A 19,670-nucleotide genomic window follows, 5' to 3' on the forward strand; every position below is an offset into this window, starting at 1 on the left:
GGGTGTCCCAACTTTTGTTGATATAGAGGGGGAGGGCGAAGTGTTGGGGCTACATCGCCCCCCAAACGGAGGTTTTTCAGAGACTCCAAACTGAAAAAACGACAATATTTTGGTCGTTTTCTTCATAACAAGCACAAAAAACATCTAATACCATGCTAATGACTCAGTAGCTAGCTGGCTAACTTTCCCGTTCCACCTTAAATAGTCTGGCAGTTCTGACGCCTGAAGCGCCAGAATGTAACTGCTGCTTTAAGGTGGAACGGAAAAATTCATACAGGAAACTTGTGAATGTCTGACTTCAGCTTCATATCACTGAAGAATTAGGGGTGGGCAATAATAAATAATTGCCCCCCTCTTTGAAGGCGTATGATCCCTAAATGTAACTGAAGATCACTTAAATCCATGCAAAGGGTTACTTGAGTGTTAATGGTTCTTTATGGGACCTTTTATTTTTAAACTAAAGAACCATGTTTTTGAACAGTGTAATAGAACGACCCTTTTTTGGTGCTTTATAGAGCTCTTCTTGAAAAGGCTCTATGCAGAACCATCTACAGCACATTCTCCATCAATCTGTAAAACCCTTTCATGATGCAAAGGGATGGTTAAGTGTTCACGGTTCTTCGTGGAACCTTCATGGAGTCTTTACTAAAGAACCATCATTTAAAGTGTGTAGAACACAGTCTGGCAGGCTGATTCTGGTCGGTGGGCTATGAGCTTTCATTACCTGTTAGATGTATGAGCCTCGTAGCTCCAACGAAACAACTAAAGAACCGAACTTCAGAACCCAAGCATGTCTTGGCTGATTGAGGGGAAAGAACAGAAAACGGATGCTGAGTTTCCTTCACAGTGTTTCACGGTTTTATGTGAGCATTCTGAACAAGCTTCCGATGCAGTCGGTGACGTAACCTCGGCGACTCGCCTCGAGATGCTTCTGACGTCTCCCAGCCGAGTTGCTCACAAAGTCAAAGAGAAACAGGCTACAAATCCTGGTTTTAAAGTGCTCCAGGGAGAGAAAGAGAGGACAATATCAACCAACTCAATACCCACCAGGCGTCCCCGACACTCACTCGCCATCTTCCCCAGCCGTTTTTTCACCTGCGGCTTATTACGCTTCACTACAGTCTTATGAAAACCCGTCACAAAAAGTCGGAAACCAAATTACTTCCATCATTATGCAAACAAAGGCAATATAGATGTTAGCCGAGTTACTCTGGCGGGAATGGAGCAAGACGGTGAGAGGACTCCAGCGAGGCAGGCTTGGCTGAAAAGGGATGCTAAACGGATGAGACTGAAGAAGCTCCACCGGATCGGGTGAAGGAGAAAGAGCGGGGGGAGGGGGGGCGTCACGGAATCCCATAATCCTTCAGCCGACTGAAATGAAGTGTGGCATCGCGTAGCTGTAAATGTCCCCATTAACATTCAAATGGATGGAAAAGCCACTAAGCAGAAAATTACCCACAATTCTCTTGACACACTCAGATCGTTTTATCGGGCCGTCTCACCACAAAGCCTGGCTGGAATGGAACTTGAGAGGACAATCAAAGTGAATGTTCGCAGATTGTACCGCCGTCTCTACAATCACCAGCCACTTCGGGCTCCCTTTAATTGGCCACTTTATTAGAAACAGCCACCTTGTGCTTCCACTCACTGGCCACTTTATTAGAAACAGCCACCTTCTGGTTCCACTCACTGGCCACTTTATTAGAAACAGCCACCTTCTGGTTCCACTCACTGGCCACTTTATTAGAAACAGCCACCTTGTGCTTCCACTCACTGGCCACTTTATTAGAAACAGCCACCTTGTGCTTCCACTCACTGGCCACTTTATTAGAAACAGCCACCTTGTGCTTCCACTCACTGGCCACTTTATTAGAAACAGCCACCTTGTGCTTCCACTCACTGGCCACTTTATTAGAAACAGCCACCTTCTGGTTCCACTCACTGGCCACTTTATTAGAAACAGCCACCTTGTGCTTCCACTCACTGGCCGCTTTATTAGAAACAGCCACCTTCTGGTTCCACTCACTGGCCACTTTATTAGAAACAGCCACCTTGTGCTTCCACTAACTGGCCACTTTATTAGAAACAGCCATCTTGTGCTTCCACTAACTGGCCACTTTATTAGAAACACCCACCTTGTGCTTCCACTCACTGGCCACTTTATTAGAAACACCCACCTTGTGCTTCCACTCACTGGCCACTTTATTAGAAACAGCCATCTTGTGCTTCCACTCACTGGCCACTTTATTAGAAACAGCCATCTTGTGCTTCCACTCACTGGCCACTTTATTAGAAACACCCACCTTGTGCTTCCACTAACTGGCCACTTTATTAGAAACAGCCATCTTGTGCTTCCACTCACTGGCCACTTTATTAGAAACAGCCATCTTGTGCTTCCACTCACTGGCCACTTTATTAGAAACACCTACCTTGTGCTTCCACTCACTGGCCACTTTATTAGAAACAGCCATCTTGTGCTTCCACTCACTGGCCACTTTATTAGAAACACCTACCTTGTGCTTCCACTCACTGGCCACTTTATTAGAAACACCCACCTTGTGCTTCCACTCACTGGCCACTTTATTAGAAACAGCCATCTTGTGCTTCCACTCACTGGCCACTTTATTAGAAACACCCACCTTGTGCTTCCACTCACTGGCCACTTTATTAGAAACAGCCATCTTGTGCTTCCACTCACTGGCCACTTTATTAGAAACACCCACCTTGTGCTTCCACTCACTGGCCACTTTATTAGAAACACCCACCTTGTGCTTCCACTCACTGGCCACTTTATTAGAAACACCCACCTTGTGCTTCCACTCACTGGCCACTTTATTAGAAACACCCACCTTGTGCTTCCACTCACTGGCCACTTTATTAGAAACACCCACATTGTGCTTCCACTCACTGGCCACTTTATTAGAAACAGCCACCTTGTGCTTCCACTCACTGGCCACTTTATTAGAAACAGCCACCTTCTGGTTCCACTCACTGGCCACTTTATTAGAAACAGCCACCTTCTGGTTCCACTCACTGGCCACTTTATTAGAAACAGCCACCTTGTGCTTCCACTCACTGGCCACTTTATTAGAAACAGCCACCTTGTGCTTCCACTCACTGGCCACTTTATTAGAAACAGCCACCTTGTGCTTCCACTCACTGGCCACTTTATTAGAAACAGCCACCTTGTGCTTCCACTCACTGGCCACTTTATTAGAAACAGCCACCTTCTGGTTCCACTCACTGGCCACTTTATTAGAAACAGCCACCTTGTGCTTCCACTCACTGGCCGCTTTATTAGAAACAGCCACCTTCTGGTTCCACTCACTGGCCACTTTATTAGAAACAGCCACCTTGTGCTTCCACTAACTGGCCACTTTATTAGAAACAGCCATCTTGTGCTTCCACTCACTGGCCACTTTATTAGAAACACCCACCTTGTGCTTCCACTCACTGGCCACTTTATTAGAAACAGCCATCTTGTGCTTCCACTCACTGGCCACTTTATTAGAAACAGCCATCTTGTGCTTCCACTCACTGGCCACTTTATTAGAAACACCCACCTTGTGCTTCCACTAACTGGCCACTTTATTAGAAACAGCCATCTTGTGCTTCCACTCACTGGCCACTTTATTAGAAACAGCCATCTTGTGCTTCCACTCACTGGCCACTTTATTAGAAACACCTACCTTGTGCTTCCACTCACTGGCCACTTTATTAGAAACACCCACCTTGTGCTTCCACTCACTGGCCACTTTATTAGAAACACCCACCTTGTGCTTCCACTCACTGGCCACTTTATTAGAAACAGCCATCTTGTGCTTCCACTCACTGGCCACTTTATTAGAAACACCCACCTTGTGCTTCCACTCACTGGCCACTTTATTAGAAACAGCCATCTTGTGCTTCCACTCACTGGCCACTTTATTAGAAACACCCACCTTGTGCTTCCACTCACTGGCCACTTTATTAGAAACACCCACCTTGTGCTTCCACTCACTGGCCACTTTATTAGAAACACCCACCTTGTGCTTCCACTCACTGGCCACTTTATTAGAAACACCCACCTTGTGCTTCCACTCACTGGCCACTTTATTAGAAACACCCACATTGTGCTTCCACTCACTGGCCACTTTATTAGAAACACCCACCTTGTGCTTCCACTCACTGGCCACTTTATTAGAAACACCCACCTTGTGCTTCCACTAACTGGCCACTTTATTAGAAACACCCACCTTGTGCTTCCACTCACTGGCCACTTTATTAGAAACACCCACCTTGTGCTTCCACTAACTGGCCACTTTATTAGAAACACCCACATTGTGCTTCCACTCACTGGCCACTTTATTAGAAACACCCACCTTGTGCTTCCACTCACTGGCCACTTTATTAGAAACACCCACCTTGTGCTTCCACTCACTGGCCACTTTATTAGAAACACTCAACTTGTGCTTCCAATCACTGGCCACTTTAGTAGAAACACCCACCTTGTGCTTCCACTCACTGGCCACTTTATTAGAAACACCCACCTTGTGCTTCCACTCACTGGCCACTTTATTAGAAACACCTTGTGCTTCCACTCACTGGCCACATTATTAGAAACACCCACCTTGTGCTTCCACTCACTGGCCACTTTATTAGAAACACCCACCTTGTGCTTCCACTCACTGGCCACTTTATTAGAAACAGCCACCTTGTGCTTCCACTAACTGGCCACTTTATTAGAAACACCCACCTTGTGCTTCCACTCACTGTCAACTTTATTAGAAACACTCATCTTGTGCTTCCACTCACTGGCCACTTTATTAGAAACACCTTGTGCTTCCACTCACTGGCCACTTTATTAGAAACACCCACCTTGTGCTTCCACTCACTGGCCACTTTATTAGAAACACCCACCTTGTGCTTCCACTCACTGGCCACTTTATTAGAAACACCCACCTTGTGCTTCCACTCACTGGCCACTTTATTAGAAACAGCCACCTTGTGCTTCCACTAACTGGCCACTTTATTAGAAACACCCACCTTGTGCTTCCACTCACTGGCCACTTTATTAGAAACACCCACCTTGTGCTTCCACTAACTGGCCACTTTATTAGAAACACCCACCTTGTGCTTCCAATCACTGGCCACTTTATTAGAAACACCCACCTTGTGCTTCCACTCACTGGCCACTTTATTAGAAACAGCCACCTTGTGCTTCCACTAACTGGCCACTTTATTAGAAACACCCACCTTGTACTTCCACTCACTGGCCACTTTATTAGAAACACCCACCTTGTGCTTCCACTCACTGGCCACTTTAGTAGAAACACCTTGTGCTTCCACTCACTGGCCACATTATTAGAAACACCCACCTTGTGCTTCCACTAACTGGCCACTTTATTAGAAACACCCACCTTGGGCTTCCACTCACTGGCCACTTTATTAGAAACACCCACCTTGTGCTTCCACTCACTGGCCACTTTATTAGAAACACCCACCTTGTGCTTCCACTCACTGGCCACTTTATCAGAAACAGCCACCTTGTGCTTCCACTAACTGGCCACTTTATTAGAAACACCCACCTTGTGCTTCCACTCACTGGCCACTTTAGTAGAAACACCCACCTTGTGCTTCCACTCACTGGCCACTTTATTAGAAACACCTTGTGCTTCCACTCACTGGCCACATTATTAGAAACACCCACCTTGTGCTTCCACTAACTGGCCACTTTATTAGAAACACCCACCTTGTGCTTCCACTCACTGGCCACTTTAGTAGAAACACCTACCTTGTGCTTCCACTCACTGGCCACTTTATTAGAAACACCTTGTGCTTCCACTCACTGGACACTTTATTAGAAACACCCACCTTGTGCTTCCACTCACTGGCCACTTTATTAGAAACACCTTGTGCTTCCACTCACTGGCCACTTTATTAGAAACACCCACCTTGTGCTTCCACTAACTGGCCACATTATTAGAAACACCCACCTTGTGCTTCCACTCACTGGCCACTTTATCAGAAACAGCCACCTTGTGCTTCCACTAACTGGCCACTTTATTAGAAACACCCACCTTGTGCTTCCACTCACTGGCCACTTTATTAGAAACACCCACCTTGTGCTTCCACTAACTGGCCACATTATTAGAAACACCCACCTTGTGCTTCCACTCACTGGCCACTTTATCAGAAACAGCCACCTTGTGCTTCCACTAACTGGCCACTTTATTAGAAACACCCACCTTGTGCTTCCACTAACTGGCCACTTTATTAGAAACACCCACCTTGTGCTTCCACTCACTGGCCACTTTAGTAGAAACACCCACCTTGTGCTTCCACTCACTGGCCACTTTATTAGAAACACCTTGTGCTTCCACTCACTGGCCACATTATTAGAAACACCCACCTTGTGCTTCCACTCACTGGCCACATTATTAGAAACACCCACCTTGTGCTTCCACTCACTGGCCACTTTATTAGAAACACCCACCTTGTGCTTCCACTCACTGGCCACTTTATTAGAAACACCTTGTGCTTCCACTCACTGGCCACATTATTAGAAACACCCACCTTGTGCTTCCACTCACTGGCCACATTATTAGAAACACCCACCTTGTGCTTCCACTCACTGTCTGTTTTATTCTAACAAGATGTGATTTCAGATGATAATTCTCCATCAACAATTTACTTAAGATTTTTAAAAAGTGTTTAGTATGTATTATTACAACTAATGCAACCTCCAACTATGTAATACAGGTTATAGTGATGAAAATTTTACTTGTGTCTAATTTGGGCCTTAATAAAACACAACCTTAATGAATTTTGGGAAAGACGCTTTTGTGGGTGCGAGATGGAAAAACAATCGACAGAACCACTGTAGCCACGGACAAGGCAAACCTGCAGGGTAAGATCATCTACCTGAGCTCAGGCCTTCAGGTAATGATCTGAGATGTGAGATAAGCACCTAAATCCGGCACAATCACCACCTCCCAGATCAGAGCGCTGTCAGGCTACGGCGAGTCTCAGGCTAATTAAGCTGCTGATGTATTGAGTAATCACTCAGAGGGGGGCATGAATACCGCACATGATGTGGATGTATTGGAAATGTGGCGCGGAGCGTGAGCAGAGAGCTGGCGGCCGTCACGACGGCATCAATACTGGGGATGCCGTTTATCAGGAAACCAATACAAAACTGCCTGATATGGTTTCCCTTAGATGGACAGTCTTATTACTGACGCTCTGTATTACGATTCAAACATGATTCTATAATTATATAAATAATTGTACAGTGTGGATGTGCCTGAGTGCCAAATGACTATTTATGCTTTTTACTCTGTTGGGCTGCAGGATACAATTAAATTACATTCCTACGTAGTGCACTATGTAGGGAGCAGGTAGCTCAGTGTGAGAAGAGCGGCAATTTGGTGACCAAAAAGTACTTATAAAGTGAGAGTTTGTGCATCAAACAGTGCTGTGATATCACATGTTCAGTGTATATAACAAAAAATAAAAAAATCATGAAGTGATTACAACACGCAGAGATGGTATCTCTGGGTAAACAGCGGTCTGTAGCTGATACTACACACTTAAGGAACAACATTTCTTGCGATTTGTTGAAGTCGATTTTTATTAATAAGAACTCAAAGTATTTTCTAAAACAGTATGGACTGTATGATATTTATTGTTAGCTGCCGTTAGGCACTTGAGGCTGTGCGTTACTGCAATTTCATGACAGGGAAGGACGTTTTACTCGGCTTCGCACTGTGCCTAACAACCACCCTTACCCGTGATATAATCACAGTAACGCATGGCCTCTTGTGGCTTATTGCTTTTATATAACACAAGATTAAATCAAATTCAAACGAAATGAGTTAAAATATCACCGCTTCAGATAAACTGTGATATAGACTAAACCTTAAGAATCTGTACTTTACACAGTTTCTCCACTTGTTTCAATGAACTCCAATAAGATCACCGGCATGCTCTGTAAGTACTGTGACTTTAAGGGGGATTCCACGTGTATTTAAACACAAGTTGTCCGTGTTTGAGATGTTTTCAACTTTTCAACTGATTCTCTCCAGAATTGATGTAAACTAGTAATTTGAGTGGTCTGGTGTGAAACGCTCTGCTCCAGAGAAACTTACCAAGTCAGAACTGTTCACAGTGGTGGTGATAGGAACCGGACGTCCACCTAGTAAATAATATTAGTAAATAAAATGTCTTTGTCTGTGTTGTAGTCATGGCGACCTCTGGTTCCTATCACCACCACTGTAAAGACGTCTGAACAACTTCACAAAAAGTTGGATTAGCACTATAAAGAGTTTTACCTGAAGACCAGGTGTTTGACCTTAAACTGAGTTTCGATGACCCCCGTGGTCCGTATTCTGACCCTTAGCACGTCCATCTCTGTGGGTACGTAGTCTTGGGACACAATCCGAGCCATGTTCTCGAAAAAACTACAGAGACAGAGAGAGAAAGTGAAAGTGAGAGAGAGAGAGAGAGAGAGAGAGAGAGAGAGAGAGAGAGAGAGAGAGAATGAATGTGTGAATCATCTGGATGATGTTAAAAACACTGTATTGAGACTGTGAGTGTGGATCAGCCCCTCAGCTCCACTGTTCAGTCTTCAGGTCCAGCCACTCCATGTTTCCAGGTGTTCCATCACTCCAGGTGTTTCCCAGCCAAACTCTGAGCAGAACTCATTTCAGTGAAACGCATCGTGATCGCTGAGTGATTCTGCGTCGAGATCAACTCTGATAAGCCGATTTGCATCATCAGCCTTGAGTAAAAGTACTAAAGTATTTACCTTCAAATGTACTTAAGTATAAAGTAAAAGTACTAAAAGAGTAATTCTGGCTCTGATGTCCTGTTATCATTTTTATAACCAGACTGGCTTCATGAACTCATTTCAGGTGAAAGTCCTCCAGCGTCTCTCTTGGTAAACCAGTCTTTTAATAGAACGTCATTAATTAGTGACGCTGACGTCTATTAAAATGATCAGAAGCACAAAACACTGAAGGTAAACAGTTTCCATCAGGAGAACCGAGTGGCTCTGAAATCACTTTTTACACACAAGCAAAGTTTCAGTTTCAGATTTATTTACAACTTAGTTCCAAGTTTAAGTTGAATAAAAACTGGCTTTAAACTCAGGATCACAGATGAGCTCCTTTACTATGTTGATCTGTAGGCGTCTGTTCATAAACATAAACCAGCCCAAACTCATTTACTATAAAATGAAATGGTGTTTGTAGAAATTCAGAAAAAAGCCGCGTCAGTCTCGACTGCATATGTGGACATATTTCTATATTGAGCTCTATTTACACAAAGTTAGGTTAGTTCATCATTTATGTTGAACAGACTCTCCCAAAGTTTTACGCTGCTGTGCTGACGTTGAACCGCGTGCTGCACTGGGTCGGTATGACCAACAGGTCAAAACCAGCTCTAAACAAAGTGACCGCTGGGCCCTGATTGGTGCTCTGGCTTTGCGCTTCTTTCGTTTTGACATGTTACGTTTTTATACACACAGAAACCAAAAGGAACCACAGATTTCTCAAAATGTAGGAGGAAAAAGTCGGATATTAGACTCTGAAATGTAGTGGAGTGAAAGGAAAAAGTCGCCCAGAACGGAGAAACTTCAGTACAGATACACCAAAAATACTAAAGTACAGAAACTAATTACATTTACTCAGATACTCAGTTACTCAGTTACTGTCCACCACTGGTGACAACTCATGGAGGTTTAGCTGCCTCTGATTGGTCTAACTCATCTACAGGCAGCTTACAAGTTCTGTGCTATTAGGTTAAAGTTCCCCACTTAAGGCAAAACTGTTCACAACACAATTTTTTAAAACCGCAACTCTTGCTTATGGTTAGCGAGTCAGCTAGCTCGCTAACTGCACCGACATGGAGGCTTTCTCCGCGACTCTGGGGTTAATCTCCCTGCGTGGGACGCTGCTCCACGCAGTGACGTCACAGTGTTTAGGGGTGCGGCAATGATAACGCTGCCCCAGAGGGGGGCGCTAATCGGATGCTAATTGCAGCTGCAAATATTCATACCACAGGATACTAGCCGGCTTACGTAGGATTTGCATATGCGTAATGAGCATTATTTCAAAGAGGGATTATCCTCTGCATTCCCGAGGGCTTCATTACGATACACACCCCAGACAACCCTCCCCCCACCCCACAGTACTTCACACACTACACACACACACACACACGGAGCTGCAGTTTGAGTTGGAGAGTTCATCTCTGCATCATCATGAAAGTCAAATGTGTGACAGAGAGAGAGAGAGAAGGATAAAAGAGAGAGATGAAAGAAAGAAAGAAGGGCAAGCATGATAGAGAGATAGACAGTCAGAGAAAAGTAGAGAGCAAAAAATATAAAATCTATATTTAGTCATAGTTGAATTTTAAAGTATTTAAAGTATATGTAAGTATAAGTATAAACATTAAAAGTGTGTACTTTCTATATTAAATACACTTCTGAAAAATACACTTCAGTGCATTTTCCTTCACAAGTGTAATACAATCATAAACAAACAATATGTTTACATTCGCAACCCAATCAGAAACACTGCACCTTCTTATTGGCTCTTCGGGCTGTTTTGCATTATTATTGTTTCGGTATCTAAACCGCTAAACCAACACGCTCCATCTAAGAACATCGTAACGCTGCACGACTAAAAATAAAACGCACAAACACACTCAGACACCTCCGAGTGCCAAAACGATTCCTTGACATTCCAGCAGCAGTCGAAACGGCTAAGCCCCCCGGGCAGAAAGACGCCTCTGCTGCCCCCTCCCAGCGGCGTAGCTCCCAGACTCGTCCCCAGAGACCAGAGCGAGTGTGCTGGAGTGAGATACGTATCCAAGTGTGTGTGCGAGAGACAACACTGTCTACAGACTCCTCTGGCCTTAAGATCTCAGCAGCTCTCAGCAGGTAGTGACCGCCAGGGTCAGGTCTTAATGCATCCCCCCCTCCAACTGACCATTACCATCACCACTCATCACTGAACCACACATACACGTACAGTATCAGAAAGTTCGCACAAACCTACAGAGCCTGTTTGTGGATGTTTACCTTTCCAAAATGCTCTTAATATAAATTATTACGCTTTTTAAAACATTTATTTTCAAAAATGTAATACATCATTATTGGCTGAATAAGTTTGATTGTTTTTCAGTTTTTTGATATAATTTGAAAATGTCTGTTGCTCTTTACATTGTGTGTAAATTGCATGGCGAATAGACCAAAAGAAACAAAGTGGACATCTAAGATGTGATGTAAAGTTTTATTGACTGTAATTATAAGAAGCAGAGAGTAAAACCAAATTCTAAGACTGAACTTCGGACGTGTGTCTGCAGATTTCTTTGAGAAAGTGCGTTCACACAGCAGGTAAAAGTGGCCCAAAATCTGATTTTCCTCACCAAAACTGTATTTTTTTGTTTGGCTGTTCATCTTTTAAATGTGATCTGTATGCGACATCAGTCTGAACAGATCAGCTCCTGAACTCACCTGGACACACAAAAGAACAAAGCTTCATGCTGCTTCATGCAGCTCATCCTGAGGTAAACAATCACGACCACAAACAAACACCAGTCGCTCCTGGAGGATCAGCTTTATCTTCGCAGCATCACAGGAGCCATCATAGTTTCTTGGGTTAAAATAAATGATATTATCATCTAATTACAACTTATTGAGCTGAGCAGCAGAGAAAAACACTAATCTATATAGTGCAGGAGCTCCAAGCCTGGAGTTTGAAAACACTGAATTAAAGCTCTGTGTATCTCTCATCTTTCTCGGCTTCTGTCGTGTCTCGGAGGTGAATCATTCAAAGCCCAGCAAATTTAAGGCATTCTGCTGGCTCCATAAGGCACAAGGTGCTTGGACCCCTTGTATAAATCTTAGAACCACTCCTAGTGTAATAACATTAATACAAAAGAATTTTATATACATATATATTATATACACACACACACACACACACACACACACACACACATACACTCTTAAATCTACTTAAGATGTTTGCAAAAACCACTAAATGCATTTAACATGTCAATACATTTATATCTCCAAAGTAGTAAGTTCACAGACAAAGGCAAAAGCACAAATTTTCAGTGTAAATTATACAGTGCAGGGGCTCCAAGCCTGGAGTAAAAGCACTCTGTGTATCTCTCGTCTTTCTTGGTTTCTGTCGTGTCTCATTCCTTCGCAAGGCCCAGCAGATTGAAGGCATCGCACTATGCAGTCACTCCCTAAAAATGCTGGCGACTATTCAGTGTGACGTCATGTGAAACATGAGAATACTGACTCCGTCAGGCACAAGGTGCTCGGACCCCTATGATCGCCACCATCTCCCCTAGCAGTTAAAACAGTCCACAGACGTCAATGTGTTCTACATCAATGTCAGACAATAACGAAAGTGATAGCTTGACTGTTTGGATGCCAAACAATAATAATTCACACATTGTGGCCTTTTTGCACCCACATTTCTGAAGCTAGTCTAGAAATATATTATATCTGAAAATGAAACCAACTGCTCAAGAACCTTCTACTCCACTAGGGTTCCATTTATCCATCCTATTATGGCTCCATTTCCAGAAACTCTTCCAATCAGTACGATTCATATGAGTGACATACTGACCACTCAAAACCATGAATTTCACTGATGGGGAAGAGTTTGTATATAAATCAATGATGTGCATGGAGGAGGCGAGTGACTGCAATGCTAGAGTCAGAGAATAATGACATGAGAACTTACAGGTCAAACTGATCTGAGGAATTTAGTGGACCAGCACTAAAAACTGAAAAGAAAAAAGAAAAAAAAATTTACTTTTAATGCAAGTCAATGGAACCAGACTTTTTTCCCCCCAAGTCATTTTGGGACGTTTCTTTTGGTCCATTCAACATGAAATTCACACCCAATGTAAAGACCAACAGGTACCTTCAAATGATCTCAATCTCTTTCTTCCACCAGCAGCAACAAGTTTTTTGTTGTAGGATTTCAGTTCAGTGAACTTTCTATTTCCACAGAGAGGCACTGCCCTTCTGAATCGCTGACCATTGTTCGCTTGGCTGCGCTGTACATAGATGGAAAATCTACTCAGCGACATTTCTCATACAAAGACTCATTTCCATCTAAAACTGACATCAAAATATTTATGGCATGAAACACGAGCGTTCATGTCTTTTAAGATACGGCAGCAGTTAAAAGACTGACTGAATGCATGTTTTTCATGTTAGGGTCGTTTGAAATGTCCACTTTTCTGTCTCTCCATAGGTGTCAATAGTGTTACTGATCGTCATCGGTGTTACACAATAAAGGAAACACCAGAGACGTTTTCAATGAACCAATCATTTTACTAAACGGCTCCTACAGAACATCAAACCACACGCTGTCAATCAGAGAACGTCCACTAAAGTATGGAATTTAATCTATTAGTGTTCTATTTTTCACAATTACCTCAGAATAAAGTCGGTCACACCAGTGACGTCAACTAAAAGTTTCATATGAGATCATGAGCTGAATGAGAAAATCTCTGAGAGACACAGCGGACTCACCATGAGAAAACAGGTGAAAGGATGTCGAGTGATGTCATCAGTGTGACTTTTATTACAAAATTACTTTTCGTTACGCAGTAACACCAGTGACACGAGTCCTGGGGATAACTTTCATTTTATATATATACATTTTATAGTGTTTATTTGGCATTTGTTTTCTTTGTCATTTAAATTATACATTTCATAATCATGTATAGATTACTGCAGTTAAAATAGCAAAAAAACTAACATTTTTACGTCAAAAGCTCGAGCTCTTCTGTGGTGCTTGGAATTCTAGATGACTGATTTAAAACCCAATATTGCTAAATTGAGGTTGAAGAAGGTGGAATTGTTAAAATAACTTTTTGCTTTAGTTTAAAATACAAGTAACATTTTTTTCCAAGTGTAATGAATCTGTAAACGCTAGGGACACAAAAATGGACGTTTGCCGAACGGCATGTTAAAGACGCTCTGATCTGAAGGCTTCTGCTTAAACGGCTGAGAGTCGCTCCTAAGGCGATGACACACAGCGAGGCTGATGCCTGTGTGTGAAGCAGTTTTCAATAGAGATGAAACTGAGAGCTGGAGTCTAATCATTATATCCTCTTAATTACTGTATGTGCCTTAAGTGTTAATTTGCAGAATGTGTGGGTATTCGTTAAAGTGTGTAAGCCAATCAGGTGTGGTGTTTGGGGTGGGGGGGATGGGCTTCTGATAATGACTGTGTTGTTAGTTATTTACTAGTGAGGATATCAGGTCCTGAGAAAGACAGCAATGCAAGTACAGCCTGACTGTGTGTGTGTGTGTGTGTGTGTGTGTGGTGCTCAGTTCACTGTGTGAACTAGAGAAAATACACTAAACCAACTGCTCCCAGCTGTCTCACACACACACACACACACACACACACACACACACACACACACACACACACACACACACAGAGCACTAATTGCCATTTAAGACACACACACTTGCGCAGGGGATCCTAATTTGCTGTGACACACTCCGCACTGCTGCCACAAGGGGGGCTCGACTGCCTGGTTTAAATAATTACCCTCCCGCTGTTTAATCACAGTCACAGTCAGGACTCCGAACTGTCTTTAAGCGCTGATTACTGTCCTCTCACAGTACCACACACACCGCTGAGCGTCTCCAGCTCCGTCTCTTCATATATTCTAATGAGGAAATATATTAGAAACCCAGTCAGCTCTTGTGTGGTGTTGGCGTGTTTGTTACTCAGTGGTCTGGCGAACTCACCGCATTATTATTCATTTTAATCAATACAACCAGAAGCTCACGGAAAAAATTCCAGATGTTTAAAATATCACGACTGTCCAGAGTAGGGTTCTCCTTAAGCAGCTGTAGCCAGTCAGCAGCCTGTCCATGTTGTCCACCCTCACACACTAACAGCAGGCCATGTAGGAGAAGAACACAGTGACCTCCACACTTTCACTCCCCGCAGGTTCAGCCCAACACCACATGCACAATATAGGGGTGAACAGTATGAAGGCACTGGAAATTGGTCATTTTAAATGTTCTTCAAAGAATACGAGCAAAGGCCAAGAATCTGAGGTGAAATAATAATAAATCATCATTTTTTCTTTTGGTAAATACTGAAAACGGGTCCCAAAGAAAATGTAACAAATACCCAAACGGTATCGAATCATTAACTGAGTTTTTATGGCAGTATTTTTTTGAGGAACTGCTGATTACAGCTGGCAGTGAACAGCATCCACCTGTTAACACAGATGCTCCGAAATTCCTCACGCTACTGCAGCTACTGTAGAAAGCCCTAAGTCACTGTAAGCAACCTCGACAAGGATGTTCACAAACTCCTCAAGCTACAGAGCTCATCCGAAGGCAGCGCAGTCATATACCGCAAATTAAAACAACCAGAGAAAAAATAACACTCCTTGGAAAACAAACCAAGCTCAGTGTTGAACATGAAAAATTGCCCCAAATCTGTCCCGAAACCTGTTGTTGGGCCACTCTACTATACACAACAACTCCAATTCAACTGATCATAAAATATCTCCTACTTACAAAACACAAAATGTGGCACAGAGAGTTTAGAATCTGCAAAATCTAGATATAAATCTGTTTAAATGCCTATACTCAAATTAAACCTTCAACCTCTATTATTACTTCAAATTTTAGTCGAAACAACAAACAACAGCGTTACTGTCTAGGAAGGTATGGACTGCACCATCACAGCTGCTACTGGATGGCAAAATTCATATGCATAGAGTGCAAAGAATAAGCCAGAGTTCATCGCCAGAGGTCAATTGGAGTCAATTAAAGTTCGGTATAAATTCCCAAACCCATTTTAAACCATGATCGGTCAATTCCAGTGTGCTAAATATATGTATATGATATGCAGACACCGCACAGTCATGCATCTGAATGTCTTTCATGACACTGTCAAGATGTTAACATGTCCTTCAGACAAGTTAATATTCCCACTGTTTTATTTCTAGTAAAAATGGCCATCAAGTACAAGCTACTCGTTGAGGATACTATTTCGAGAAGATTAGATATGAGATGATCCACTTGCATAATACAGGAGAAAGTTCAAAAGTTATACACTACAGAGAAAGTTGGGCTCCTAGCAGCCACCTGGAAGACCTGGTAGACACCAAAACTGCCCTCATCAGATAAACAGCACTTAAAGTTTTCATCAAAATCAAGCTGCTTCAGATCTGAAAACATCCACAAGCCAGAGAGCTCACGCTACTGCTAGGAAGCTGAACATCTTCCTGCAGTCGTATTAACTAACACACTCTCAGAAAAAAAGGTACGACGCTGTCATTGGGGCTGTCTCCCTCTTGTCACTGTGGTGGTACCCTGAGGGGTACATCTCAGTACCTTTAGTCAGGGAACAAAACTGAACCATAATCCATTGAAATTACATTTTCTAAGTTGTATTGACTCCACACACCCCGTCTCGCCTCAGGCTTTTATTCTACTGCTCTGATTTAAAACATTCGGTTACGAAATGATACAAATATCTACTTTTCCACTGGGAAGAACTCATGTAAGGTACACCACTGGACCTTAACACCACTGTTGTACCTTTGAGGGAACGTTTACATAGTTTGTACCTTGATGAATGAATCATGCACCTGCATGGTACCTTTATTTATAACAGTGTATAATGTCTTAGTATCAATTTTTAAGAATAGATTACTTGAATCACAAAGGACTCCTCAACAAAGTTAGCAAGGTAGCTGTCTAGATACCTCAGTTCGGCTTCTTTATCCTAAAGGAAGGTGTGAAAACTTCCTTCCAGTGTCCTAATTGAGATAAATAAAGATCGAACTGCTGTTTTCTTTACTATTTATTTAAATACTCTGATGAGAGTATACGAGATAGACCAAGGCTAGCCGGATCGTTTTTATCAGCTTACAGATCAGTGACTAGGCTAGCAGTCAATTGGTTGACACCAGAGCTGGTTTATGAGGAGCCTGGCGCCTTCTCATTTCCCCCATTATATCAAAGCCATGACTGTGCCCAGCGAAGGGGGGTGAATGGAGCTAAACGGCTAAACACAAAGTTAAAATAGTTTCTAATCACTCACCCAAAACTTTCCCTTAATTTTAGAAAGCAGAAGGACGTATTTCAGTAAAAAAAAAGCTAAGAAAACACACCAGTATGTTTTCTTTTTTCGGGTTTTGGGCAGCAGGGCGCTGACGTTACTGCTACTGAGTGCTGATTAGTTGGCGTTCATTGGTGCGCCATTCTTATAACTCAACTTTAAAAGCTCTTAAAAATATAACAGCGGTGGTAAAATGTTTTACGCTGTTCAGGAAATGATTGCATTCTTTTATGTTTAAGTATTTATCGACTATGATTTTGCTCAAATGCTCCATTCATTTTGGACTCGCTCGGGAGCGCCCTCTTGTGTCTGAGAAACCTGGAAGACATTACCGAGTGGGATTTTACCAATAGCTGTGTGATGTATGTGCATGATGCATACTGGGTGTTTCAGTGAGAGAACGCTGACGGATGAAAACGATATAAAATTATGAATTCTTTCAAACTGACTGAAGCTGAGAACTCTAATAACACAACAACCTGTAGCTGTAGGCCAGAATGCAACTGTACTCACTAGAGCGCCGAGTCGTTGAGCTCGTATTCATATCCGCGGGCCGCCGCCGACCGGACCCCCTGATCCGCCCAAAGACAGCAGAGGGCGTGGCCTATAAACGGGAACAACACCTGTTCCTCGTCAAAGCACCTGCCACACGAGAGCACGGAGTGAGCGTGGACCTGTGGAACACAAATACACAGACAAAAAAAACGACAAAACTTCCCGTCACAATCTGCGCTGATCAGAGAGAAAAACAGCTTCACACCGAGAACCACGCGGGCACCGATGAAAGAAGAGTGACGTCTGGAGGGAACAAACGTCCATGAGGGGGCGGAAAGATCCCTGTAGAAGCGAACTGACCTGCATCCATCTGCAAGACCGTCACCGCGACACGATAATTAGCCGCTCCAGCGCAGCTAATTGCTCTGTTAATTACAGTTCTCATTCCAATGCGTGGTTAAAACAAAAGCTCGGCACGATGGCAGTGAACTAATGGAGTTTTAAAGTAGTAGTTCAACTAAAAGTCAGTCCTACACAGTTTCCCCTCTTTTACACCAGCCAAGACACGTTTACTTCTCGGATTACTCCAGTGACAGAAATGGTAAAGGTAAAGGTAAAGCTAGAGTTGGCTAATTAGCTGATTTAGTTTGGCTTTTTTCAGACTTAAGAGGGTAAAATATGCCTAATTTTTAGTCTATTTTGTGCTAAACAAAGACAAAATCGCATTTTCTTTCCAACTTGTTTGAATACCGGCTTAAGAGTTACACTCAGGCTAGCTTGGCTATATTTATTACCTCAGAGACTGGTGGCTAGGCTAGTAGTCAACTGGTGAGCAGCACAGCAAAAGCTGATAACACCAAACTAAGGCAGTTTTTTAAGGAATTGCTCAAATTTCCCTGCTTTTACACCAAAAGTGGATCAGCCAAAACATGTTTGCTTCTTTAGTTTTAGCGTTGGAGCTAACAAGTAATGAAGGCTTATAACCCACTCATCAGCGTCATGCTAACTGGCTGATTCCACTTTAGCCTCTTAAATAAACTTCACTTTTCAACAGTGAATGGAGGAAAACCACTGCAATAACGTGTGAAACCGTCTCAGGAACGATTTCTCGTTTTTCAAATGTTTCTTTGCTGGCAGGGGCTTAAAGTAACACAGGCCTCTTTTCCACTGTAGAGCCAAAACACTGGCACTGTCACACTGCTAACTACGCTAGCATTAGCCAAGCCAAGCGGGACAGGGCTTAAAACACAGCAGAACAGGTTTGATTTGCACTGTTTAACACTCCCATCAGCCTTAACTCGACTCCGCTCCCTCAGACATGCGCCTTTATCGACTACAGCAGATCTGATCGGCACTGCGGCCCACCAGCTAAGCTAAACAGGAGTGTGGCTAACTACAAGGGAGGAGTCGGCTAGCATTCGCCATCTAGCCACAAATCCAAGCGCTACAGAACGACCTCAGTTTCAGTCGTCACGCCAGCAGCAGCCTCTCGACCTCGGTTCCTCAGATTTGAGTCAGATTTGAGCAGCTAGCCGCGCAGCGATCCACGTTAAGCTGTGTCTATGAGGAAAGAACACTGGATGGGTCACTCAGATCCATTTAGCTATACAGTGGAAAAGACGCCAGGTCTGACTTTAGCCTTCATTTTTTCAGTTTTTTATCTGTTTCCAGTTGATTTTAGTCGATTTTGTTAGCTACTTAATTTTGAACTACTAACTATGTGCTTAGTGTAGTGTAGTGGGTGACACCTCTGCCTTCTACGCTGCAGACTGGGGTTCAATCCTCTGCCTGGATAAGCGCCCTACACTATACCAATAAGAGTCCTTGGGCAAGACTCCTAACACCACCTTCACCTGCCTGTTTAAAATGATCACTCTGTCACTCTGGATACGAGCGTCTGCTAAACGCCGTAAATGTACTGCGTTAATTTTCTCTTTGGTACGAAAAATCTGGATATACACAGTAAATAAACAAACATAAATAATAAATAACTAATAAACTAATAAATATATTCCGTACGCTTTTTTATAATATAATATATAAAAATATAAT

General features: G+C 43.0%; 1 protein-coding gene across 2 annotated transcripts in view; it reads right to left on the reverse strand.

The window, feature by feature from the left end:
* The window catches only part of gnav1 (guanine nucleotide binding protein (G protein) alpha v1), a 76,426-nt gene that overhangs the window by 37,206 nt on the left and 19,550 nt on the right, over window positions 1-19,670 (reverse strand). For both annotated transcript variants that reach the window (XM_017683231.2, XM_017683230.2), the window contains exons 4-5: window positions 17,637-17,797; window positions 8,313-8,441 (exon numbers count right to left, since the gene is read on the reverse strand). In XM_017683231.2, coding sequence (XP_017538720.1) covers window positions 8,313-8,441; window positions 17,637-17,797 — 290 coding nt within the window. The remainder of the gene's footprint in view (window positions 1-8,312; window positions 8,442-17,636; window positions 17,798-19,670) is intronic.

This window comes from Pygocentrus nattereri, chromosome 25, assembly GCF_015220715.1.
Source record: "Pygocentrus nattereri isolate fPygNat1 chromosome 25, fPygNat1.pri, whole genome shotgun sequence".
NCBI classification, from domain to species: Eukaryota; Metazoa; Chordata; class Actinopteri; order Characiformes; family Serrasalmidae; genus Pygocentrus; species Pygocentrus nattereri.